The sequence below is a fragment of the Bos mutus genome, chromosome 13 (genome assembly GCF_027580195.1).
Source record: "Bos mutus isolate GX-2022 chromosome 13, NWIPB_WYAK_1.1, whole genome shotgun sequence".
In the NCBI taxonomy this organism is placed as follows: Eukaryota; Metazoa; Chordata; class Mammalia; order Artiodactyla; family Bovidae; genus Bos; species Bos mutus.
The window spans coordinates 36100848-36128346 of NC_091629.1; the positions used below are offsets into that span (position 1 = coordinate 36100848).

At 38.7% G+C, this 27499-nt stretch overlaps 1 protein-coding gene across 1 annotated transcript in view; it reads right to left on the minus strand.

Annotated features, from left to right (window-relative positions):
• The window catches only part of ATRN (attractin), a 189237-nt gene that overhangs the window by 80308 nt on the left and 81430 nt on the right, over nucleotides 1-27499 (minus strand). The window contains exons 7-18 of the mRNA XM_005893974.2: nucleotides 20302-20392; nucleotides 19240-19483; nucleotides 18791-18974; nucleotides 17320-17474; nucleotides 14155-14239; nucleotides 10751-10968; nucleotides 8363-8484; nucleotides 7339-7477; nucleotides 5621-5811; nucleotides 3507-3726; nucleotides 959-1144; nucleotides 203-436 (exon numbers count right to left, since the gene is read on the minus strand). Of these exons, the coding sequence (XP_005894036.2) occupies nucleotides 203-436; nucleotides 959-1144; nucleotides 3507-3726; nucleotides 5621-5811; nucleotides 7339-7477; nucleotides 8363-8484; nucleotides 10751-10968; nucleotides 14155-14239; nucleotides 17320-17474; nucleotides 18791-18974; nucleotides 19240-19483; nucleotides 20302-20392 (2069 nt within the window). The remainder of the gene's footprint in view (nucleotides 1-202; nucleotides 437-958; nucleotides 1145-3506; nucleotides 3727-5620; nucleotides 5812-7338; nucleotides 7478-8362; nucleotides 8485-10750; nucleotides 10969-14154; nucleotides 14240-17319; nucleotides 17475-18790; nucleotides 18975-19239; nucleotides 19484-20301; nucleotides 20393-27499) is intronic.

A 27499-nucleotide genomic window follows, 5' to 3' on the forward strand; every position in this document is an offset into this window, starting at 1 on the left:
TATAATGAAAGTTAGCAAAACAATAGAAAATTCTTAGTATTTTCATTAATTGACATTAACAATATTTCTCATATGAAACAAATAGTTTCTTAAACGATCTCTTTTTTTTTCCCCTTAAAGAAATCCATATAAATAATGTAGCTTTCAAGGCTTTATTCTTTGTAAGTAGGTAGTGAGATTTGGGACACAGAACACATCTTACCTGGACAATGAATGAAAGACCAGTTATATCTGCTGTCCTCCAGACACATGCTGGAATTGAGAAGAGGCTGTGGGTAGGAATTTCCTGTAGGGCCCTGAGAAGGCATCTTCACTGGTCCTTTATAGGAGCCCTCTATGCATTTCCCTTTGCCCGTATTGCTAGGATCAGTGCACCAGCCACAGCCTGGTTGCTCCAAGCAGTGACTACAGGTACAGTAGCCTGAACAATTTTCAGCTGTAAAAAAACATAAGTTACATGTAGACTTAGATTCATTGTATATTTAAATTATCTTTTTCTTTAAAAGATGAATCAACTGTTAGTCAAAATTCCTATTCTGTGATTGTTCAAATGATATAATAAAATTTTAAACAGCCCAATATTTTGTCCAACCTATAAGAGAGACTCCTGTCTTCTCTCGCAATCCTAGGATATTGGAGGCAGAAGAGACTTTACAGACCATCTTCTGGAAAGCACTTACTTTATGAATTAGGAGATAAAGATGTGGAGACATTCCACAGATTGGGCAATATGATACTGAGATTCAGCAAGTTATTTCTGTACTCTGTGATCTATTCTACAATTGTTTACTTGTGTCACTGTATTTGATTCTATATGCAGGTTCATATCAGGCAGTCTCTGGATAGACCTAAGCAGATGGTGAAGTCTGGTTTCATCCCCAGAAAGTTCAGAGGCTGACAGCACTGCCCTACACACAGTGTTGTCATCTACACTGCTTAGAGCTCACTTTTCACTCACGGGGGCAGCTGCTCATGGTATACCACTCCATACACTGGCCAAAAGGGAAGGAGGCCACGTAGGCATTGGAGTCCACGCACTGCTTCATGTTGCTGCACCACATGCACTCCGAGCTGCCGCTGGTACACTCCCCACAGGCTGTCCGCAAGGCACAAGGGGTCCGACACTGCTTGGCACTGTGGTTAGCTGGGAAGTGAATCCAAGAGAGACATTTAAAGCTCCCACCATGTCAGCTAAGGTCAAAGGCTTTGCAGTTTGGTTGTGACCCACTAATGTGTCATGAAGTCAATTCAGTGGGTTACATTAAACATAGAAGAAAACACAAAGTCTTAGGGTCATCATGTACTGGTTAGTCATGTATATTTATACACTTGGGGGGAAAAACTGTTTTTATTTTCAAAGAAAAGGACAGATATGAGGGAATAAGCTAATTTTTCCATAAGAGAAGAGGTTCTAATATAGGAGACCCAAGATGAACTTCACAAGTTTTACTATCCACCTGAATCTGTAACATTATATCTCTGTATATTCTAGGGAAAGAAGAACCACAACATTCATTAACTTTACCAAAGCACCCAGAATCCAAAATGGCTGAAAAATTTCCCTGCAGGAAGGTTAAATAATAAATATTAATGTGACTCCACAGTGATCTGAATTCTCTTCCACATCCCTGCATTCCTCAGACAAATTATAATACCTTCCTAAAATGAGACCTGATGTCAATGGAGTCCAGCCTCCCACAAGCATCCACAAAATTCCAACTACTGCCTGTGAGATCCCCTGCAGGAGAAGGGCAATGGTCAAAGGCTTGTCTGTGTGCTGCACATGCCACCCGTGCCTGTCTTTATGAAACTGAGACGTGCCTAGAGCAAAGCTTCAAGCCTGTGCAGCAACTCCAAGTGGAGGCTCCTTCAGCACTCTCCTGCAGCGTTATTGCGCTGAAGGTTTGCTTTTCCTTCCTGTTGTTGTTCAGCGGCTAAGTCCTATCCGACTCTTTGTTACCCTATGGACTGCAGCACACCAGGCTTTCCTGTCCTTCACTATTTCCTGTAGTTTGCTCAAATTCATGTCCACTGAGTCGATGATGCTATCTAACCATCTCATTCTCTGCCACCCTCTTCTCCTACCCTCAATCTTTCCTAGCATGAGGGTCTTTCTCAATGAGTTGGCTTTTTGCATCAGGTGGCCAAAGTACTAGAGCTTCAGCATCAGTCCTGCCAATGAATACTCAGGATTTATTTCCTTTAGGATTGACTGCTTTGATCTCCTTGCTGCTCAAGGGACTCTCAAAGAGTCTTCTCTAGCACTACAATTAGAAAGCATCAGTTCTTTGGCACTCAGCCTTCTTTATGGTCCAACTCTCACATCTGTACATGACTACTGGAAAAACCATAGCTTTGACTATATGGATCACTGTCGGCAAAGTGATGTCTCTGCTTTTTTTAATACACTGTCTAGGTTTGTCATTGCCTTCTTTCCAAGGAGCAAGTGTCTTCTAATTTCATGGCTGCAGTCACTATTCAAAGTGATCCTGGAGCCCAAGAAAATAAAATCTGTCTCTGCTTCCACTTTTTCCCCTTCCATTTGCCATGAAGTGATGGGACTAGATGCCATGATCTTAGTTTTTTTAATGTTGAATTTTAAGCCAGCTTTTTCATTCTCATCAAGAGGCTCTTTAGTTCCTCTTCACTTTCTGCCATTAGAGTGGTATCATCTGCATATCTGAGTTGACGTCAATATTTCTCCTGGCAATCTTGATTCCAGCTTGTGATTCATCCAGCCTGGCATTTCACATGATATACTCTGCATATAAGTTATATAAGTAGGATACAATATACAGCCTTGTTGTACTCCTTTCCCAATTTTGAACCAATTAGTTGTTTCATGTCTGGTTCTGTTGCCTCTTGACCCACAGGACTATACCAATTATTTTTCTCCCCACTGACACTATCTTTCTGTTCAGTATCCCTGCAGTGATCTGCTTGCTTTTCTGATTTTTTCTTTGGATTTTTTGTTCTGTCTTCCACAGCATTTCTCTGCCAACACCTAGAAATATGCCTTTTGGATCAATTGTCAATACTTTTTGTGGTCAATAAACCAATCAATCTCACTGTTAAATAACAACATTCTAAATAACAATATTCTAATTAGCATATTGTTGTTTAGTTACTAAATTATGTATGACTCTTTTGTGACCCCATGTACAGAGTTCTTCTGTCCATGGGATTTTCCAGGCAAGAATACTGGAGTGGGTTGCCATTTCCTCTCCAGGGTATCTTACTGACCCAGGGATCGAACCTACATCTCCTGCACTACAGGCAGATTCTTTATTACTGAGCAACCAGGAAAATGCTAGTTATTTTTAGTTTTGTTAACAGCTCATACTACTTCCTTTTGCTTTAAAAATTCTGCATTATCCTCTGCTTCATATGCTTGAAATCAATACTCCACCTGTGTTTTCATGAAAATTTCACAACACTTAATTATGCCTCCTACAGTTTCTCTTTCAATGAATGTCCAGTAACGTATAATGCAACCATATACTTACCAGGCCTTTCACAGACACTACCATTGAGTGGATTGATGCAGGTTGCAGCCTTTAAGCCCCGAGTACTGGGTTCTGACAAGATCCCACAGAATCCAGCATCACTGGGCTCAGATGGCATCCACTGTAGTGAACTATTTGTGAACGGGGACATATCTTCCCAGCACCAATAGGACACATTGATCTTCCGAAGGCCAACCCATGGGGTTAAGGTGAACTTGGACTGTAGGCAAAACAGACTATGAATATAATCAATGTCTTGACCAAAACTAGCTTCTAGATAAAAACTATTAAGTTACATGTATCCAAAGGACACAGGAAAACCTCCTTATCTCAAATCAGTCATGGTGGATTAGTGCAGACCTTTATTTTTATGTTACTTATCATTCTTGGCACTTTAATATGGCCATTTTACAAAGGATAGAAAAGACATCAAAGAAAGATGTCAGAGAAGACATCAGAATTTTCACAGAGATTAACAGCAAAGTAATAATCAAGTTCCTAAATTTCTATACTCTATGACAAATGCTATGAAGAGATAGCCACCCCCAAGCTGGTTGAAATATCTATTTATAAATGAAATACCATATCAGTATGTATGAAACACTGGTTATATGCCTATTGTTATCTAAGCCTGTTTTGGGAGCTCTGGCTAGGTTAGATGATTGAAGATTCCCAGGTTCAGCTGGGGAGGCAGAGCGTATTGGCTGTCAATAAATTTTATAGGGAATAATAGGTCAATGAATTCCTGGGAATTCATTCCAAGGAAAGTCTGTCTCTTGCTCTACTGAAATGTCCTTCTTGTTGCAGTTTAAAAAAAAAAATGTGTACAAAGTTTAGCCCAGAAATAAAAGATATTTTAACTTTTGCTAGTTATAAAACAAAATGTACAGTATTTCCATTCTGGGGAGGAAAAAATAAACATAAATATTGTGTGCTCAGTCACACAGTCATGTCCAACTCTTTGCGACCCCACGAACTGTAGCCCACCAGGCTCTTTTGTCCATGGGATTTTCCAGGCAAGAATACTGGAGTGGGTTGCCATTTCCTTCTCCAGGGAAAATGCTTATTAAGGGACTTTAAAAACAGCAACAAAAACAACACCCTAAAGTTGTTACTTTTAGTTGCAGTGAGTGATATTTATTTACTTATAGGATTTGGTACTGATCTCTCATAAGGCCCAGCTACAGCAATTCCTTCCCATTCAGTCTGCACCAGTTATGCAAACTTACCTGCAGCTCACCCCTCAATCTCTGTATCTTTGATCAATGCACAGAGAGTCCAGCTCATTCCTTCTGTCTTCAGGAGTTACCTCTTTCTGTCTGTCAGCCTGCCTCTGTCCTAAAGGTTACAGCGCCCTTTCTTATTTTTCCAAACAAACCAGGGCTCTAAGTCAATTTATAGCTGTGGAAGCACATTACTTTAGTTGTCTCTCAACTGTCAATCTGATCACAAGACTATGAATTGTTGAAAGAGCACTATCTTGTGAGTATCAGTTAACTGAGGGTGGGACCACTGTTCTAGGACTCTGGACTAAATACACAAAATGTCATGTTGTATATCAACTACAAGCTGCCCAAGAGCAGTGGATGGACAGGAAGAGAACTTGAGGCCTTTCTGTGCTCAGAAACTTTTAATAAGAAGATGTCCTCTCCTTTTGGGCTGATCAGATCTAAGAAAGACCCACAGATGTCCATTTTTAGGATAATTAACATTAAATCATATTATACACTGTAATAATGCCTGAAACCTGGTTTAATTCAACTCAGCTAATTAACAATAGCACCCACTTCCCCAATCCCAGCAGAAGCTAGGGATAAAACAGATATGAAATAGTCTACAGATATCACAGGATATGTGCATATGTCAACATGTTACTATTCAATATATACATAATTATTAATTTGTAATTTAATGAAATATGACTAATAAAAATGTGTTGGAAATTTCAAGATAAGAAAAGAATATATAATATTAAAGGAAGAGAATTTGACAGTGCAGTTCTACAGTCTATTACACTGCACTTACTCGCATTCCTCCTCCTGCCAAACATGTCACAGGTAAGCTGCAGTTATGCTCTTTGTAGAAAGATGGAAGTTCCAAGGATTTTAACTCACCATGCTCTGTGATGACTGCATGATTCGCAGCTGCTTAAGGACAAATTCTACCTTCTTCTGAGTTGTAAGAGAAGCCAAAAAGGCATTGTGGTTTCTGCAGGACAATTTTGCATTGTCATAAGTCTCCTTGGCAGTAGTAATTTTCAAACATGAGTTTCCAACCAAATGCCAGCCAATGCCACAGATATTTTCTTTATTAAAGAGGGGAGAGAAAACAAAGAGGTTTAGAAATCACACAAAATTACTTATATTACCACTTTGAGTCACTGGAAATCTAAATAATATTTTTGAGTTCAATTCTAGATACTTCATTTGGATGTGTTGAGTATATCAGACACATTACCAAGGATCAAATACAGAATAAAAAGAATTTTTTTAATGTTTATCAGTCTTATTTCCTGGACCTCAAATGCATATGCTGAGGTCAATCTTCCCATGTCTTAGACAAAAACATTTGTTTGATGACAGTGTTAAATTTATAAAGCATCTTTTGAAGAACAATTAGAAACAGACTAAAATCCTAAGTAAAAAGTAGAATATGCATTACTGAAAAGATGGGGTAGAAAACTGCAAGAACAGAAGTGAGTTGGTGAGTGAACAAGTCTACAAAAGACACACTGTTTTCACATCTAGTGGGAGGTAAACTCAAGTTACACAAAACATCCTAAAAGTGAGACGCAAAGAGTCTTTTGGGGAAGTAAGCCAAACCAGGGAAGTTTATCTGCTCTTGTGACCTTCCTGAACCCACAAAAAGAGCTGCTCAGAAGTTATACATGTTTCCTGGAAGACAGTGCATGAGCAAAGCAACTTCATTAGAACAACAGTACCCTGGAGATACTCTCAACAATGTTCATCAGCAGCCAGTGAGATGAAGGGAAAGTCACAGGAAAGGGATCATTTAAGAGAGATAAAGACTAGCTCCTCAAAGTGTGGCATCAGTGTCACTGCTTGTTGAAATGCAGATTCTAGGGCCCCACCACAAATCTGTGCCAGATTCTGGCTTCTGGAAAGACCCCAGGTACTTTGCTGTGTACTCAAGTTTGTGATGTAATGAGGTAAAGAACAAGAAGTCCACTCCAGCAAGCTGAATCAAGTACTTCCAAAGGAAATTCAAAATGGGCCCAGTAGAGCCCAGCTACCCTGTACTTCTATTGTACAGAGCCACAGCAGACCACCTCCTGGACTTCCTCGCTAAGCAAATATATCATAGAGTTTCAGCCATGGCTGGTTGGCTTCAGGCTCACAACTCATCATCCTGAACCTCAGAAGTGGTATAAATTGAGCTATCTGGGGCTGGGGTCATTTCAGGAAGTGCTGCTGAGAAGGGCATCTCTCCTTTCCTTCTTGTCAGAAGGTGAAACACAATTCATAAAGGACCCAGCAGACTGGCCACTGAGATTGCTGCCTTCTACTCCCAGGTTACCACTGCAGAGTGGGGTGGGGACAACAGAGCAGGCTCAATGATATGGAGTCAAGCTGTGATTCGATTCTCCACAGCAGCAGATGACGCTTCACTTGCTTTCAAAGGATGGTAGAAGTAAATACTTAAGAACTATATTTCTGCTTTAAAAAATAACAACCACAATAATGGAGTGGGGGATGAATGGATAAAATGAGTTCTCCCCTTTGGCTGGGTTCAGTCTAGGCTGCAGTATTGACAGTGTGTGCGTGTGAAGTCTTTGGACCCATCCACATCAAGATGCCTCTGCAATGCCTACCGGGCAGGGCGATGCACTCCTGATTCCGGGGCTCCCACTGGCAGTTCTGGTCCAGGGCACAGCTCCTGCAGCTGGTCTTCTTGTTACAATAATACATCGGGTTATCCTTGGGGCAATGATCATACTTGAAAATGGAGATCTAGAATACAATGGACAAAAGCTTTTCTCTTATATCCACAGAGAGAACTCATGGGGAGGGCAACTAGGATACTAAAAGCAACAAAGTCTAACTGAGGAAGCAAACTACAACAAACAGATAAACAAATAAGATGTAGGTGAAGCAGCACTGCAGTGGAAACATTATAGTGAAAAGTTCAAGGACATGCAAGGATCTGGCAAGGAAACAGTGCATTCTCTTAAACACCATGTTTCAACTAATGCATCTGTAAAATGTGAATGTTGAACTTGCTGCTTTTTAAATCATCTCTTAAACAGTATAAAAATTTTATATTTTATGAGATGTTTACTGACTGACAAAGAATGTCTTATAAACCGTCAAAAATTATAAAAGTTGAGTCATTCTTTTTTTTGCCTTATAATCTAATAAAAATCATAAATGATAAGCATAAATTAGGCTGAGTCAAAATATAACGTAAGACAAGGAGATTTTGCAAAGGTCTATTATTTCCACACTTTATTTTGGCGGCTACACACCTGACTCACTTTCAGTTTCAAGTCCATTTCTGCTCTCCAACCTAGCATGGGTAGAGGGAGCACGCCATTACAAGCTTCACACGAATCTAGCCCTTAGGTACAGCCATGCCTAGGGACTGGGGCATACTCAGAATAACAGTCTTGCCTTCTTCTAAAACACAAACATCAATCCTCCTGGCTAGTAGAACCTTTGGAATTTGGACATTTAGAGCATCTCTTACTAAAAGAAACTTGACTCAACAGTAAAATCCAAATCAACACTGAAGATTTCAAAAATAATTCTGGGCTAGTATTTATACCATACACACTAAAATCTATACCTAACCCCACTCGGGATTTTTCTATCCTCTGAAATCCCTGAGAAACTGACCTGGCCTTCTGTGCAGCTGTGGTTTGTAGGGACACAATGGTCATTGCACCACTGGCAGCCATTGGTGTTGGCTGTGCAGCTGTAACAATCCGTGAGCTGGTCACATCTGTCATGGTCAAAAACTGTGAAGACAAGGAAAACTCATCAACTGTGGCAGCTTCTTTTCAGAAAAGTCACAGTCCCTTACAGCTGATGTTGAGCACAATATGACACTGACGCAAAACAACCACCACAACAAAAAAGTAACAAGGGTTGAAAGTAAAATGAGGAGTGAAACTGGCAGGAAAATATATTGGTGTGTTCAGGTTTAAATAGCACTTAGAAATAAGTAAACAATATGAAGAAAAGCCATTTTGTATTCCACTCTCCCAACAAAAAGTACACAGAAGGTGAAAAACAAAGATAGAATAATTCAACAATAAGGGAAACAGGTCTGGTTCTTTGAAGACTTTTCTTCCCAAGAAAGAAATCAACTAGCAATTCAATGAACACCAAGAGCTGCCCAGGAGCCAAAGAAAGAAGTACAGGGGACCAAGCCATTCCTCCTAGCTATAAAGGCAAGGCTGCTCTGGGTTCAGGAAGCAGGCAGCACACAGAACCCCAAAAAAGGCAATACACATATATGTAAGAAATTCTGGGTTACTACAGACCTGTTGATTTCCTACTGACCCTAGATGAGTCAAGGTCAGCAATGAAAGAGAAGCTATACAACTTCTGCCTCATCTATTCAACCATTCATGGACATGGCACATGGTAGAATCCATGGACAAGAAAAGGCAGGAAGATCCCCTCACAAAGATCCCAGCAACCTGCTCCTGAGGCTGTTCTTCCTGCCCTTGTTACCACTCCACGGCCTGGGCCCACACAGAAAGCAGAGTAAACCAGGAAGGTGACACTGGAGACGAGTTCATAATGAATCATCTAAGGGAATTAAATACCATTTCCTATAAACCTGCACATTTAATTTGAACTTTTTAACATATGGTTAAAAAATAACCACTTCACTGCTTTTATCCCTTTTAGGACTAGCCCTAAAACGTTCTGGTCATCTTGGTTCTCTAGCACTCATGAGACCACCAATGAAGCTGGAAAGTTGACTGGATGTTCCTTACTGAGGATTTATGTTCAGTTTAATTTGGAACTTTCCAGGACAGTTGAAAGCTGCCTCTGTCCATCATAACTCACATAGTGACTACTATACCATGGTAACCCTAATAGCTAAGAAATTCAGTCAACATACTTTAAATAAACTGAAGTGAAAAAATAATTTGCAGAGACATTTTTTTTTACTTTAAAAAGACTTTCTCACATATGACTTCACTGTACTGCACTGTGCTGTATGTCAGAAAAAAAAAGGGTAATAAGAAGCTGAGTAGGTAAGGTGAAGAAAACTTGGACAATACAAGGGGTGGTTCTAGAAGCAGGGATCACTGTTCATCTTCAGCAACTGCCTGCCTTGCTATCACTGCTGCGCTCAACTAGAGAGGTTAGAAAAGAATAATACTTTGCAAAGACAGTAACTCTACCTCTATCTATTAGAACAATCTACTTCAACATAGCATTTCTGGATTGGCCCTCTTAATCTTATCCTTAATGTCAGAACTGCATAATTCAATGTGGTAGCCACTAACCACATGTAGTTTTTATTTCTTTTTGGCTGCCCAGCATGCAGAATCTTAGTTCCCTGTTCAGAGATGTAACCCATGTCCCTTGTTGCAGAACAGCAGAGTCTTAACCACTAGATCGCCAGGGAAGTCCCCACATGTAGTTTTTAATTTAGTTAAAATATAAAAATTCATTTCTTCAGCCATACCAGTCTCATTCCAAGTGTTTGATAATCACAGGTAGCTAGTAGTTAACATATGGGGACAGTGCAGAGATAAACATCTAGGTTCTGAAGCTGGTAGAAGGGATTCCCTGGTGGTTCAGATGGTAAAGAGTTTGCCTGCAATGTGGAAGGCAAAGGTTCAATGGGTTGGGAAGATCCCCTGGAGAAGGAAATGACAACCCACTCCAGTATTCTTGAGCAGAAAATCCCATGGATGGAGGAGCCTGGCAGGCTACAGTCCATGGAGTTGCAAAGAGTTGGACACGACTGAGTGAGTTCACTTTCCTTTTCCTCTGGAATAGGTATACAAAGTCTATGCAATGCTAAAAATGTTTTTTCTTCATCATTAGCAAACAGCAGACATGGCATGTTCCCATCCACTATACAAATGTTTACAAACCAGTTTTCAAACATCCATAAAGCATTTGCCTATGTTATTACTGGAATAATTCTGGATAATAAAATGAACACTGAAAGTTCACATAGGTAAGTGCCTTCACAATTGAGATAAAATGAGATTTCAAATTAACTTCATGTTAAGAAGAGGAAAAAAAACATACTTCTTTTAGAAAAACATTCTGACTTTATCTTTTCTTGTGCTTCAGGTGCCAGCTCCCAGGAGACACACTGAGATGACCCTGTGTCCCACATACACCGAACACCAGGTCCTGCTGCGAGACAAGCAGCTTCACTCTGGTGTGCTTCACACTGTTCCGATGTGAATACTAGGATGTCACTGAGGAGGAGACTATTAAAACCACCAAATACATACATGGTTCTAAAAAAAAAAAAAAAAAGAGAGAAAAAGAGTTTACTAGAAACCTACATAAACAAATGTATGATATACTTTTTATAATCTTTAGACAAACCTCACATATCAAAAGTCCTGTAAAAAATTATCTTTCAAGATCTCAAAAATCACTCTTATACCTTACCTCCCAAATCCCAACCTTTCACAATGGCCTGTGCTTAGTCAGAACAGTTACAATAACCTATCTACTCTTCTGGCTGCTAGCATAGATAAAGGCTCTCTAATCAAAACTGTGTAATGAAAACAGACCATAAGAAAGAGATGAATGCATATAGAAATTTAATGCACAGTACAAGCTGTATTCTAATCAGTGGAACAGATGATTTCTCTTCCAACTCTGATATGCCATAATCTGCCAGGAAGTTTAGTACTAACCCACAATGAGGTATCAAGCAATTCCTTCTCACTGTGTCTCAATTTTCCCCAAATCAACAGAGGACTAATTAAAGCATAAAGATTCTGTGGCTGTATTTTTATTGTATCTGCAAACTGAAATATATTAGTAACCAAAAACAAACACCAGGTTTAATTTTTAACTTCATATTGGCTTACTTAGTATCACATTATGTAGTCTGGATTCAGAAGGCAATGGCACCCCACTCCAGTACTCCTGCCTGGAAAATCCCATGGATGGAAGAGCCTGGAAGGCTGCAGTTCATGGGGTTGCTGAGGGTCGGACACGACTGAGCGACTTCACTTTCACTTTTCACTTTCATGCATTGGAGAAGAAATGGCAACCCACTCCAGTGTTCTTGCCTGGAGAATCCCAGGGTCGGGGGAGCCTGGTGGGCTGCCTTCTATGGGGTCGCACAGAATCGGACATGACTGAAGCGACTTAGCAGCAGCAGCAGTCTGGATTCAACTAGTCAATTTATTGCTTGAACCAAATAAGCACCATCTGCCTCCCAGTACCCCTGCTCCAGTACTCTTGCCTGGAAAATCCCATGGATGGAGGAGCCTGGTGGGCTGCAGTCCATGGGGTCACGAAGAGTCGGACATGACTGAGCGACTTCACTCTGACTTCTCACTTTCATGCATTGGAGGAGGAAATGGCTACCCACTCCAGTGTTCTTGCCTGGAGAATCCCAGGGACAGGGGAGCCTGGTGGGCTGCTGTCTATGGGGTCACACAGAGTTGGACACAACTGAAGCGACTTAGCAGCAGCAGCAGCAGCCTCCCAGTACAGCAGGTATTCTTAGCAATCCTGAATACTTCTGGTCACATCGGCCATGTGAAGGTAGGCAGAGTCCTCCAAAGACGCTTGGAGCAATGAACTGGAAAGAACTGCTGCATTTGCAGCAGTCTCAATGTCCCCAGCCCACGCTTCTTCCTGCCTCCCTCAAAAACCACAAGAACAACAACTACGTGACGCACAGCTGGCCCAATGCTGGTGCTCAGTTAAGGGAACTATCATTCAAAACATGTGAATATCTTGTGAATCAGAGTTTCTCCTTAGGTAAATTACTTCACAAAATTAAACTAACCATTATAGCAGAAATTAACACAACATTGTAAATCAACTATACTACAGTAAGAAAAATGTTGAAAAAATATTAAAATAGCTATGGTTTTTTCCTACATAACTCCCTTGTCATGCCCTCCAACCCTAGGCATACACACAGAAACAAAACTCCACTGGGATTATACAAAAATAAACACATTATAACCAATTTTTAAGCCATTTCCAATTTTGATTCATGGTTAAACTACATCTTATGATAAATTGTCAACTCTCTGAGTTCATATAAAACCTCCAAATATTTTGATAGAAAATCCACTTTTTTGCTAATTATCATTATGGTACTAATAGCTGCCATTTAGCAAATGCCTATTACCTGCCAAGTCCTATGCTAGGAAAACATATTAAAGATGAAAAAAGCTGAGGCCAGGCACCCACAGGTTAAGATGATAACAAAATGTACCCACTGCTTTTCCAATGAAAAGCATCAACAGGCATTTACTAGAAAACTTTAAGGGTTTTCCTTACTGAGGCAATACATATTACAATTTAAGATAACATCTCAAATTACAATAAAAAAATCCTTCCACTCTAATCTATACTTATCAAATGTTTCTACTATAAAACCATATTTATTGCTAAGTTTCAACTAAGTGTTTACTTTGTGAAAGATGTCCCTTTTTCCAGTGTCTAAGTTTTATTCTTCCCTCACATCTCCAAGATAGGTTGCTTTCTTTTTATTTTATTTTTTAAAATTTTTATTATTTTAACAGCAAAACATTTTGTATTGGGGTACAGCAAATTAACAATGCTGTGATAGCTTCAGGTGATAGGTTGCTTTCTTATCTTCCCTCATCCAAGGTCAATTACCTCATCTAACTTGCATTATGACAAAAGAAAATTTGAAAACGAAGGGAATCCTAACATAATATACATAGGCATTATAGCATTTAAATAGTTTCAGGACTGATAAGGCTTATCAAGACTGATACGAATTTTAAAAGATGAAGTAAACAACAGTAATCACAACAGAAACAAAAATGAGAAAATTAACAACATGATTAGACTATTTTAACAAATAAAAATAAGGTACAAGTCACACAGCCACTTTGGAGCTCCTTTATAAGACAGATGCTTTTCCAGGGGCAGATTTATGAAGAGCTCTGAGATTCTGGGCCAGACACTTCCAAATGATGCAATGAAACACAGTGCAGACTTCAGATAATACAAAGACCTGAATTGTATGAACTGCCACAGACTTGATCTATATGAAGCACCAGAATCTCCCACTTCTGTTCCCATAACTAAGTTTTTTTTTGAAGTGCCCTCTTTTTTAAAATCTTTCTTCACCACTCAGACAAAACACAAGAAATGCAACAACCTAAGCACCACAAATGATAGCAAATGGCAGAGGGTATAAGACAGTAACTGCACACAACTTTTGTTGTCCTATGCACTCAGACAACACCAAAGACAGCTTACTTCTAAAACCACATCAACAAACATGGCATTAAAAGTAATTCAAATCCACATCAAATATTTAAATATAAATCAGTAAATCCATACCTAATTCTGTGAAACACAAATGGGATAAAGTAATCCTGCAAATAATATGTAAGTTCAATATCACTTCACATTTTACTTCATTTTCATTTGAAACATAAGAGAAAAGGAGCAAGCACTTCTTCAATTACCTGTTGTATAAGACCGCTGAGTGGCCAAATCTGTTGACATCATGGTGGAGATCAGGTCTGGGAAGCACTGACCATCGGTCACAATCTAGGAGCGAGAAAAACACTCTTCAGAAGGGACCATTATTCATAATCAATGGAGACTGGCATTTTCTTTGGGAAAGAAGATTGTAATAAACATAAACACAGCTCTCAGTTTTTCTTAGTCACACCATTATTTCTGAGTTAAAACTCAGCAACAATAGATCAGCAGGGCATGAAAAAAAGGTAGTACTCTACAGCAATTCTAATTAATGGATGCAATGAAGACTCAGCACAACCAAAATTCAATAAATAAATCTAATTAGTGAATGCACCCAACTTCCATCACATCCTTATCACTCACTCTGTTGCCCATCAGGATTATCCACTACAATGTATTCTAACTTAATCAAATTTTACATTTTTCAAAGCTTACATAAGTAAAGCATGTACATTCCATAATGATTTTCCACTCTATGTTGCTTTGCCCAAACTCAGTAACTAGAATAGGAAAATACAAGCAGAAAATTAAAACTACAATAATAATAATAATAACCAACTTTATCTAATTTTTAAAAGGTCCTTTCCTAGATCCCCCAGATTTACTTATTTTCCTTTGTTTCTGATCCAAGCTAATAACTTCTCTTCTGGACCTTAATACCAACTAGTGTTGTTGAACCATACCAACCTCTGACTCAATGTCTCCTACTCCCAGACACGCAGACTTCCACACTCACACTCAATCTAGACATTTATTCAGCCTTGACAACAAAAGCTTTCACTTCTCCCACCCAGCCTAAACTCTGTGGTGTTCCTCATATGCAGAACAGAGGCCATCAACTCCCACAAGCCTCCTGCTTCCTTCCCTAAAACCAGTGTGGCAGGAGCCCTTCCTCTTGTCCCGCTTGACTTTTACCACAGCATTTAAATATGCCCAAGGAGGCATTCAACTTACCCCTTTTCTTGCCTTCACAGACAAGGGTTTTTTTGTTTGTTTGTTTTTAGTGAAATGTTTTAAAACATTTCAGATGTTTTAAACTTGCTGTGTTTATCTCAACATGCATTACTTCTCAACTTTCTATAATGTGGATCTTTCCTGTGTCTAGAAGGTAATAAATGACCTCTTGGTTGTGAAATCTCAAAGACTCTTCAGTCTTTATTTTACTTCATCCCTCTGTGTGTGTGTTGGTCGCTCAGTGATGTCTGACTCTTTGCAACCCCAGGACTGTAGCCCACCAGGCTCCTCTGTCCATGGGATTCTCCAGGCAAGAATACTGGAGTGGGTTACCATTTCCATCTCCAGAGGATCTTCCCGACCCAGGGATTGAACCCAGGTCTTCTGCATTGCAGGTGGATGCTTTACCCTCTGAGCTAATAGGGAAGTCATCCCTCTGTAGTCACTGGTAACTGCTTCCTCACAGGTCCCCAGTCTTGCCTCACGTGTGTCCTACTTTTCCAATGTGCTTTCGTGGTCTCCACTCTCTTTCAGGCTTCTTTATGGATCTATCCCTTGCTTCTTTGCTTGTTCCTGATGACACATGCTCCTAGAGAAAGTTCATCCTCTCCTACATTTTCCCCACTGATTTCTGTACCTCTCTGTCCCACAGTCACCTCCAGTTGAACATGCTCTCAAATTCAATTTACTCACTTCCTCCCAGATTCTGTCCTTCTAGTTCCAGTCTTGAGGGGAAAAAAAAAAACAACCATCTACTATGGCCCACACCAGATCAGATAAGGATGCTGTCACTGCTTTCAAAACACAGATTCCTAGTAATTCTCAAACCCATTTGTCTTTTTATCCTCACTGTTACTTCCACAGCCTTGGCTCAAACCCTCCTAAGAACTTTTATCAACAGCCTTGTTACACATCTTACCCCTCCCCAACTACTCATCACAATGCTACGCAGAGATCTCCCTCAGACACAAATACAGTTCTGTTACCTCTTCTTTAAGATTCTTCAAAAAGCATAAACCCTTCAGCACGACACAGCGAGTCCCTCAAGTTCTGACCATACAGCTGCTTGCTTCTAGCTCTGGTTGAAGCCACTCTTCTCTGATGTGCTGCTAGGATACAGCTAGAACTAACTATTCAGAGGCCCCAAATTATGCAGCATAGTCTATTAACACCTCTGTGTCTCTACACATAGGGTTCCTTTGACTGAGAAGTGCTACCTAACCTGGTCCAGCTGACTTCCCAGTGTTCTTAGGACCCAGCTTGCAAGGCCCTTCTCAAGAAGGCTTTCCCTACCATGTGTAAAATAGACAGCTAGTGGAAAGCTGCTGTATAGCACAGAGAGCTCAGCTCAGTGCTCTGTGATGACCTAGAGGAGTGGGAGGAGGGGGCCAGGGAGGCTCAAGAGAGAGGGGATATATGTATACATATAGCTGATTCACACTGTTGTACAGCAGGAACTAACACAACATTGTAGAAAAATCATACCCCAATTTAAAAAAAAAAAAAAAAAGAAGACTTTCCCTGATTGCAACCCTTATACCTAGGAGTTATGGGATGTTCACAGGCCCTCTCATACGTTCTTCTCAGGCAAATAACACCCTAAATTGCAGTGATGGTGTCTGCTTGATTCTCTGCTTTCCCCACCATGAGGCTAAGGACTGTAACTTATTCCCTTTACAATCCCCAATGTACAAGCTCAGTGGCTTGTACTTAAATGTCTGTTAAAAAAGAACATCTGATAATAGTTACACAAAAGAATTTCTAATATTTGTTTTCCATGAACCAATATTGCCCTCTTCTGGTCAATACAATTACCACACCAAATATTTAAAACATGCCTGTCCAAGTATTACATCAAGCATGTGTGAAAACAGTTTCAAGGGAATGAATAACGCTAGACTTAAACCAACTCAACACAATGCTGGTGGTCACAATGACATAATACACTATATAAGGCTTTTATTTATAACACAAGAGAGCCCAATCACCCCAACCCATCAAAGGAGGGACTTTAAAAGAATCTGATAGAGAAGTAATGCTTTTTAATATATTACGATCAGTCAATTTAACATAAAAAATTCCATTTGGACCTCTTTCAAACAGCTTGACCACTTTGCAGATATTTTCTGTTTTAAAATGCAGGTTATGGATAAAAAAGATTCTTGAAGCTAAAATGGCTTTGGGAAACTTACCAATGTCATAAGCCATGAAATCTGAAGAGAAGCATTTGGCCCCATGGCTCATGGACGTGTCATTGTGTGTGTTTCCTCCAAACACCAGCATGGTTCCACTCACTATCACAGCTGTGTGCAAGTAACGGAAAAATCGGCTGTCCTTAAGAATGGTCCTTTTGAGTTTATTTAAAAATAATAAATACAAGGTTAGTTCTTTAGAATGTTTATCATCTATTGGTTAATACAAACATAACGATTTTCTTAACTTCAGATCCAAACGTGCAAATACTTTTACATCTTTCTCTGGATATAAGTAACTTTCTCAATAATAAACATGTAAAATCAAAAGATGTAGGAGAATTTTGACTCAAACTATGTTGAGTCTTAAAAATATTCATACCCTATCACTCTATAATTGTAGTTTCTGAGTAGAAATCATGTGAAATATAGATGGAAGCTTACATACAATCTTTATGAATAAGACAAGAGCTAGAAACCAAAACTTTCAACTGTGTAGGCTCAGTATACCCACATGATGGAGTATTACACAGTCACTAAAAATAACAATTTTAATGATAGATAATATACAATGTAACCATGCTGCTGCTGTTAAGTCGCTTCAGTCGTGTCCGACTCTGTGCGACCCCACAGACAGCAGCCCACCAGGCCCCGCAGTCCCTGAGATTCTCCAGGCAAGAACACTGGAGGGGGTTGCCATTTCCTTCTCCAATGCATGAAAGTGAAAAGTGAAAGTGAAGTCGCTCAGTCGTGTCCGACTCCTAGCGACCCCATGGACTGCAGCCCACCAGGCTCCTCCGTCCATGGGATTTTCCAGGCAAGAGCACTGGAGTGGGCTGCCATTGCCTTCTCTGCAATGTAACCATAGTGGGGTCTCAAATATGTAAGGAAATACAAAAAGCAGAGAAACTATTGCTTTATAATTATTTCATAACTCAAATTTGCCATATATTTATTAAGATTAGCATACTTTGTATAGACCAAAACAGAGTAAAATGAGGCGAGCTCTAATCTTTTGGGTACTGAGGCCATCTCTGTTTGATGATTTCATGGAATGATGCTAATAACTGAACCCAATGATAATATTTTAGCATCAAAAAAAGGTTAAAAAGCAAACAAGTACAACAGTGTGCATAAAACTCAGCAATGTAGAACAGTTTCTTCCTTAGGACTCTGAAGAACTAAAATTTTACAGTGGTACTGAGTGTATGGAAATGGTAAAACAAAACACAAAACACAAGGTTCTAATCAACTTACTACAAAATTATAGATACTACTACTTTATCACTTTCTGCTTATTTCACAACTTATAGATACTACTACTTATCACCTTCTGCTTGTTTCACAATTTCTCTGATTACAGTGATGAAGAGAAGTATCAGAAACGCTTGAAAACAAAACTGGAACACAATTTTCCCAAAAATTGACAGAATTCACATCCTAAAGTTAAAGCTCAAGAAAAAGCACCCACCACATCTGGGTGTCCACATCATATCTGTAGAGATCATCTGCAAGCCGGTATTTATTGGCACTGAAAGCCTTGTAGCCTCCGTGAATATACAGGGCCTTGGTCCTATCATCATAGACACTGCTATGGCCGTAGCCGCCTTGGACAAGGGCACCCTGAGTGTGTAATATACTCCATGTGTTCTTATCTGGAAAGAGCAAACAGTTCAAGGCAAATGTTGCAGGATCCTCCTCTCAAATACTTAAAATTACCAATTAGCTTAAGATAGAAGATATTTTGGGAAACTTGATACACATAACTTTCTTTAATCATTTTTAAAGGAAGGTCACCTAAAACTTAATACAAATCCAGGTGGCCAAACATCTTTGGCTCCCTGACAAATTGATAGTAACAAATACATACTACTTTAAATTTGACATTCAAAAAATATTCACTGAGAAAAATATACCTACCCAAGTCATATTCCTGCACACTGCTTATATATCCATAGAGAGGGCAGTGACCAAAGATAACCAGCATGACCACTCGGCCATTTTTCAACGTGACAATGTGTGCCGAGTGCCCAACCACTGCATACTGCTCCTTTGCTTTGGGGGACAACAACACCCATGATTCATTATGAATATGAAACACTCTCAACTCATTGGTCACATTCCCTGTTGAATCAATTTTTCCTCCATACATGTAAATTTTATCCTGGGGAAAGAATGTAAACAAAATTCTAAAAAATATCAAAAGGATCAATTCTAAACACAGAGAAGTGAACAGTTCAAAACCTCAATATTATTCTTAGCTTAAAAAGTGTTAGTGAAAAGCACCTTTCAGTGAAAGAACAAAATAAATCATAATTTTTATCCCTAATACTTGGCCACTTTTCTTGGATTTCCTCATACAAGATTTTTTACAATATAAAATGATTTGGAAAAACAAAGTTGAAATAAACTACAAAACAGGGAAATGAAAATGACTATTCAACTACATTGTAATTCTTGGCTAAACTTGCTAATGAATGTAAAAGCTAATCTACACTAAGTTAATTATTAATCATTTAGTACCATACTCATAATATCCCAGTTTGACTTATGAATGCATTTAAATCTCTTAGGTTAGAGTCAACTTTAACCAATTATATACCCCTCAAATATTAAAGCTTTCCCCTAATTAAAACCAACAATGAAGTCAAAATCAGAGAAAGCAGAACGGTGGTTATCAGGGGTTAAGAGGGAGGAGGAAATGGGGAATTACTGTTAAATGAGCATGGAATTGCAATTTCATAAGATCAAAAGAATTACAAAGACTGATGGTGATGAGGACTCCAACATTATGAGTGAAGTTACTATCACTGAATTGTACACTTAAAAATGGCTAAGATGGTAAATTTTGTTATGCCGTTTACCACAATAAAAAATATTAGGGAAAAAATCCAACATTAAAAGCTGTCAATCCCATAATATGATAAAAGTAACTACGGAAGAGTTGAGTTTCTAGCTTAGTACAGAGTGGAGACGTTTTACCTGGTATAATGCTAAAGAATGGCCATATCTAACAACCACACTGTTCACAGAACGGTTCAGTGCAAGCCACTCCCTAGAAGCAAGGTCATACCTACAAAACAAACAGATCATATTTTCACCCAAACAAGGAAACAGAACATCTTGGAGTCTTTATTTGTAACCTAATCCACTTTGGAGATGCTCGTTAAATCTACGATGGATGTGGGCAGGTACCTGAGCAAACAAACCTAGTATCTGGGCCTATTAGGCGTTTGAGAACTCAGGAAGGGGCAGCGGGGCTACACTGTCTGTGAACGAAAAAGAAAACCAACTGAATTTTCTAGTGTTTCCTGAAAATTTCTATACACTAGATCACTTGCAGGTTGCATTATTTAGTCAAGGGACTTTAATTACTATAACTTTTCTTTCATTTAACCATATAAAAATAAGTGAAAGTTACTCAGTGGTGTCCAACTCTTTGAGACTCCATGGACTATACAGTCCATGGAATTCTCCAGGCCAGAATACTGGAGTGGGTAGCCTTTCCCTTCTCCAAAAGACCTTCCCAACCCAGGGATCGGACCCAGGTCTCCCGCATTGCAAGTGGCTTCTTTACCAGCTGAGCCACAAGGGAAGCCCAAGAATACTAGAGTGGGTAGCCTATCCCTTCTCCAGCAGATCTTCTGACCCAGGAATCAAACCAGGGTCTCCTGCATTGCAGGCAGATTCTTTACCAACTGAGCTATCAGGGAAGCCCCATATAAAAGTAAAGACATACACTGAAAAAGGGATGACAACTAGGTTTAAAAAAATTCCTATCCTTTCCTTTTCTTTGCCTTATATTAAAAAAAATTTTTTTATTGGTGGATAATCACTTTACAATGTTGTGTTGGTTTCTGCCATATAACAACACAAATCAGCCATAAGTATATGTATGTCCCCTCCCTCTGGAACCTCCCTCCCACTCACCAACCCATCCTACCCTTCTCGGTTGTCACATAGCACTGGGTTGAGCTCCCTGTGCTACATAGCAACTTCCCACTAGCTATCTTTTTTAAATGTGGTAAAGTATATGTTTCAATGATACTCTTTCAATTCATTCCCCCATTTACTTTAAAAAGTAATATTTTCAAGATAACTAGAATATCATTATACCATCTCAATTACAGTATGAATACATTTAAAGACCTTTAAAACACAAAATGACCACACATTCTGTCACTTAGAAATGAATATTATTAAGTAAACTTTCTTCCAGATATTTTTTATGGATACATACAAATAGAAGAATAGATTGATAATACACATTTATACAAAGGGGGTCATAATATAGGTGATAATTTTAATAAAGTGTTAACTTTAAATCTATATAATAGAAAAAAGAAACCAAAGCAGAACCAATGCTATTTTTATATTTTAAATGTTTACTTTCTATAAGTTTTCCTGAACACAATTTTTTAAACTATGAAAAACATTATTATATATAAATAAGGTATGTTTTATCACAACGTAATAGCAAAAAGGGAAATAAGTATCCATCAATAGTAAATGGATTAATCAATTATAGTACATCTATATAACAGAGTAAAAAATAAATATGCTCAAGCAACATATTATTAATATAAATCTTGAAACAATGTTAAGCTAAAAAAAGCAAACTGCAGAATATTGCTTCTATAAAAACTAAAAGCAGAAAATTTATTAATGCTAAATATGTTCATATATATCAAAAATCTCTTGTGTGTTATATGCTCAGTTGTGTTCGATTCTTTGGGACCCCATGGACTGTAGCCCACCAGGCTCCTCTGTCCATAGAATTTTCCAAGCAAGAATACCAGAGTGGCTTGCCATTTCCTATTCCAGGGGATCTTCCTGACCCTGGGATCAAACCTAAGTCTCTTGTGTCTCCTGCATTGGCAGGCAGATTCTTTACCACTGAGCCACCTGGGAAGCCCATATTCAAAATCTAAAGACATGTATGTGAACAAATGACACCATACTCTCAGGACACTGACTGTCTCTGGGATTTTCGTGGGGCATGCAGGGGTCTTAACTATATTAGCAATGTTTTATTTTCTAACCTGAATGGTAAATGTATTAACATTATTTTTCTCTAAACCCTTCCCTTTATCTTAAAATATTTTATACGTGATCTGAAGCAAACATAAAATGGTGACATTCATTAAATACGAATAACAGTTAAATCAGTACCAGCTATTATTTTATGTATTTTAATATTCCATATTTTTAAAAATACATGAACAATTATTTAGAGAGTAAATTCAATTTAATTTAAAAATTATACATAATTTATTTTTGGACAGACTCAACTTCCTGCTTTGAAAGTTGAAAACATTAGCACCTATATTTCCTCCCATGTCTTCTCCTAATTTTTGTTCTATTTACATTGTCCAGGTTCAAAATCATGCACATTCCATTCTATAATTTCAGAGCTATATAGTACTGGATCTACATTTTAGCTGAATCAACTTCTCACATTCCTCTTACCACAACTCCTCCTTCTTGAGTCTTTAATTATTAATTGGCTAGATTTCACTGTCAAATGGCTTTTCCAAGTGGAGCCCCTATGTGCACCTTCCCCTAAATTCTTTCATGTTGAAGAATATCTGCTTGCTAGCTTGAGAGGTGAATATGTATAATATTCATGGGCCATCCTTTCCCACACACCTTGCTGATGCTGCTCCCCTGAATGCTGCTGGTACTGAATGTTGCCAATGGAGGTCTGAGGCCAGTCTGATTTTTCCACTCTTGAATGGTTTGTTTTTCTGCTTAGAAGTCTAAGAAGTCTCAATCTTTCTCATTCTCTCTCCCTCTCCTTTCTTTCCTCCCTCCCTCACTTTCTCAATCAATCAATGCATTTCTCAATTTCCCCCCCCCCACCCCTCCCCCGCTCAGTTTCTTTTTTAAGTACACAGTACCATACTTTACTTATGGTATAAATAATTTAAAAGCATCTGGGTAAATGTTTTTAACAAAATGGACTGCATACTACTGCAACCTTTATGGCAATCCACAAAGCGCTTCCTGAGAAGAACTAGCATGACTTCTGAAAAACACATATATATCTTATGCTCAAGTTTGAAAGAGAGGAGCACAAAAACAGAAGGAAACGGTGAGAGCACAGAAACAAGTCTCCACATGACCCAATCCATGTCTCTTTCAAGTGACATGGAAGGTGCTCAATCTGTATCTTAATGCATGTTACTTTTCCTCAGTCAACATGTCAGCCCAATAGCTGGTCAGAGACACTAAGGTGCTGGCAGGTCCCTATAATCTGGTTAAGAGGAACTGCCAAAGACACATAACAAGTTGTCACTCTTTTCACAACACAGAAAACCAAACATAAGACAAGAATAATGCTGATGCAATAAAATGTAAGAAACACCATGTACTAAACAAATGCTCCTTCTTATGGGAGCTGAGTCCAAGATAAAGGAATATTCAATAACTAGTTCTAAGACCTGGACATGCAGTTAAGCAAAGACAAACCTCAGGAATTCAGAAATAGGTGTCTCCCATAAAGGTACAGCCATTTCTCTCACAAACTCCTCCCTGATGGCTGGTAACACAATGCTCATCCTGCCACAGGGCACACACTCTGCCCCTCCCAGTGGCCTGGTATTTCAATCTCCGTTTCTAGCCATCCAAAGACCACAGGATACACTCTGCAGAGACTGAACATGATCTCAGCCAGAAGGAGGCAAAGAACTACCTGAGGCTTCCCACCTAATAACTTGATCAAATTAGGTCTTATCAGTGAACAATTATAAAATTCTTTCTGAAACATCTCGTGCTGTTTCAATCCACCTGTCCTGTTAGGTTCTTTTCTTCAGTCACAGCAACTATCTATATTATATTGGATCTTCTGTCTCCCATGTATCTTTGCTTTCCTCTAATTAACTTTATCTGTATTCACAGGAATCATGTCTATTGAGGTGTCAGCAGTTCAATTTTAATTCTAGGTCTTGCTGTATGTAATTTATTTGTATTTCTTTACATGTGTAACCTCTAATTTCATCTCATTTTGTTACTATTATCTTCTCTTCCAGCTTGTTTTCTGAATTCAGATTCTCATTATTTTGATTCATAGCACAAAGCAGTAGGAAGAAATCTTCTGCTTTCAAGTTTACTCTTCCTCTATGATCAATTCTTGTCAGTTTTATATGCTGTGTTCTTTCCTTTTTACTTTTTTCACCATAGACATTTGCATTTGCTACAATGTCATTTCTTTCATCTTGCTGCGGTTAGACTCAGATTGCTCTCCAGATATTACATTTCCAAAGTATGTGTGATTTTTCCTTTTTCCACTGTATCTAAGACAAGTTAATCTTTCCATCCTAGTTTTAGTGTGAGAGTTGGCATTTTATGTTCTATCCCCTTCTCTGAAAGTCTAAAGAAATGTTGGGGCTCAGATGTGGGTGGTGTGTTCAGTCTATTAGAATAATATTTCCAAAGTCTACTTGCCTCTGAGATTTTGTTTAAGTGTTCTTCCTCAGAGATCAAACTTTGGGATATCCAAATTACACAGAAGCTCTGACTTCTGGGTAGGGTCAGCCACTTAATCAATTTCCCCACTCTTTTACCTGATCCTTCTCATCAACTACTTCTACTATTCAGTTAAAAGGGTTTAAAAAAAAAAAAAAGAAAGAAAGAAAACCCACAGTGATACCCAATCAGTCTGCTTCTTTCTAGATTTGGGGCTATTATAGTGTTAACTCTCAGAATTTCACCTGTATGGTTTCTGTGGGGTAAAGAAGGAGTCAGTCTTACTGTTCCTATGTGCCTGTTTTAAGTTTATTGGATCAGGTGATACTCCTTACCTAGTTGCTCAATTTCTAATTTTTTTTTAACTTAAAAAACAGCAACAACAAACACTTTTTGCTCAATGAAAGGAAATTCAGTGATGAAGTTTCAATTGGAAATCTTAAACCAGAAGACCAAGGCCATCTGTTTTGCAAGAGGACCCTTGGGTGACATAAAGTAAGAACTGTTTTTTAATGTAACAAAGTTTTGGGTTAATAGGGTCGTAGAGAAAACAGAGTGAGGGTAATTCCTTAAATATACTTATCGAAGAGTATCGATGATAATCAAATTTATGATCTAAAGTTCCAGAAATATTTCTTCTCAAAGGTGTCACTATATTTACTTTTCATGAGTCAGTAAAAATTTATCTGAAACTATATTAGTATTTACACAAAATACATAAAGCTGTAAAATCACGTTTTGATCAATTACAAGTAGAAAACATGCTAAAAATCTAAAGAATAAGTGTGGAGGTATATTTGTTAATTACTCCTTTCTGCCCATGGACAATGCCAAGTAGGCATTGTTAAAGTCTCCCTCCTCCACTGCCGTCATGTCTAAATCCAGAGTCTCCCAAAGAGCTGGAAAATTATGGAAGATCTTCATCACAGGTTTGAGTTTAAAAAAAAAAAAACAGATGTGAGTCTGAGGAGTCATTCTGGGCAACAGGGAATGCTCACAGACCGTGTGGCAATGGGGGATCCAAACACCAAGTGCTCCAGAGGCTGCATGTTCATCACGTATGTCATTGTGGAGGAGGTGGATGCAGCCATGAATGCAAGGCCACAACGTGGATGGAAAAGATGTGTAACCAAAGAGGGAACTTCGATGTGGAACTCAACAGAAGATTTTCAAAGTCCTGGTGCCCATTCAACTATGAAAAAGATTTTTGTTGGTGGCATTAATGAAGACACTGAAGAATATTATCTAAGAGATTATGTTGAACAGTAGGAGAAAACGTAGGTCATGACTGACTGAGGCAGTGGCAAAAGAGAGGCTTTTGTTTTCGTAACCTATGATGACTGTGACTCCATAGACAAGATTGCTGTTCAGAAATACCACAAAGTGAATGGCCATAACTGTGATGTAAGGAAAGCCCTACCTAAGCTAGTGCTTCATCAAACAAAAGAGGCTGAAGTGGCTTTGGAAACTTTGGTAATGTGAATGACAACTTTGGTTGTGGAGCAAACTTCAGTGGTCAAGATGGCTTTGTGGAACCTCATGGTGGTGGTAGATATGATGGATGTGGGGACAGTTATAATGGATTTGGTAATGACGGAAGCAATTCTGGAGGTGGTGGAGGCTGTAATGATTTTGGCAATTACAATAGTCAATCTTCAAGTTTTGGACCCATGAAAGGAGGAAACTGGAGGTAGAAGTTCTGGCCCCTGTGGTGGTGGAGGCCAATACTTAGCCAAACCATGAAACTAAGATGACATGGTGGTTCCAACAGCAGCAGTAGCTATGGCAGTGGCACAAGGTTGCAGAAGGTTTTAATTACTGCCAGGAAACAAAGCTTAGCAGAAGAGAGCCAGAGAAGTGACAGGGAAGCTACAGGTTATACCAGATTTGTGAACTGGGTCAAGTACAGTGGTGGCAGGGCCCAGCTGCTACGAAGAAGATATGTTTTAGATAACACTCATGTGTATGGGTGAAAAACTCGAGGTCTGTACTTGCGACTACCTGTTTAACAGGTTATTTCAATTTCTGTTCCATGGAAAGCATAAAGCATTCCAACATAGGGTTTTAATGTAGTGGGTTTTTTTTTTGCACCCATGCTGTTGATTGCTAAATGTAATAGTTTGATCATAATGCTGAATAAATGTGTCTTTTTTATTAAAAATGTGCTGTGCAAAGTTAGTCTTCTCTTAAGCCATTTTGGTAAACAACCCCAATGGTATGAAGCCAGAATTATTTCAGGGTGATGCTTGGTTCCATTTGAAATTTATTCACAACCTGCTTGGGTAGAGAAGCCATTGTCTTCAGAAATCTTGTGTAGCTGAACTGACAGTTACTATGTTGTGACCTGGAATTCACTGTTAAAAAGTCACCCAAGCAAAGTCATGGAGGTTTTTGGTTATTAACATAACTGTTGGTATATCCTATGCAATACATCTAAGTTGAATTATGGTACCAGATAAAGCTATAGATGGGGATGAAGCTTGTATTGCTTACAAATTATAATCACCCATTGTAATCTGTAAGCAATAAACTAATATCCTCAAAATAATAAATTAAATTAAAATTAAAAAATAAATGTGGCTCATGAGGTTTACCAGTCAAATAAAAGTAACAGGTGACAAAAATATTTCTAAGAACAAATATTTGTGAAGGAAACAGATAATTCATTTAATTTCTCATTCACTTGATAAATAATTACTTGAGCACATTCTAT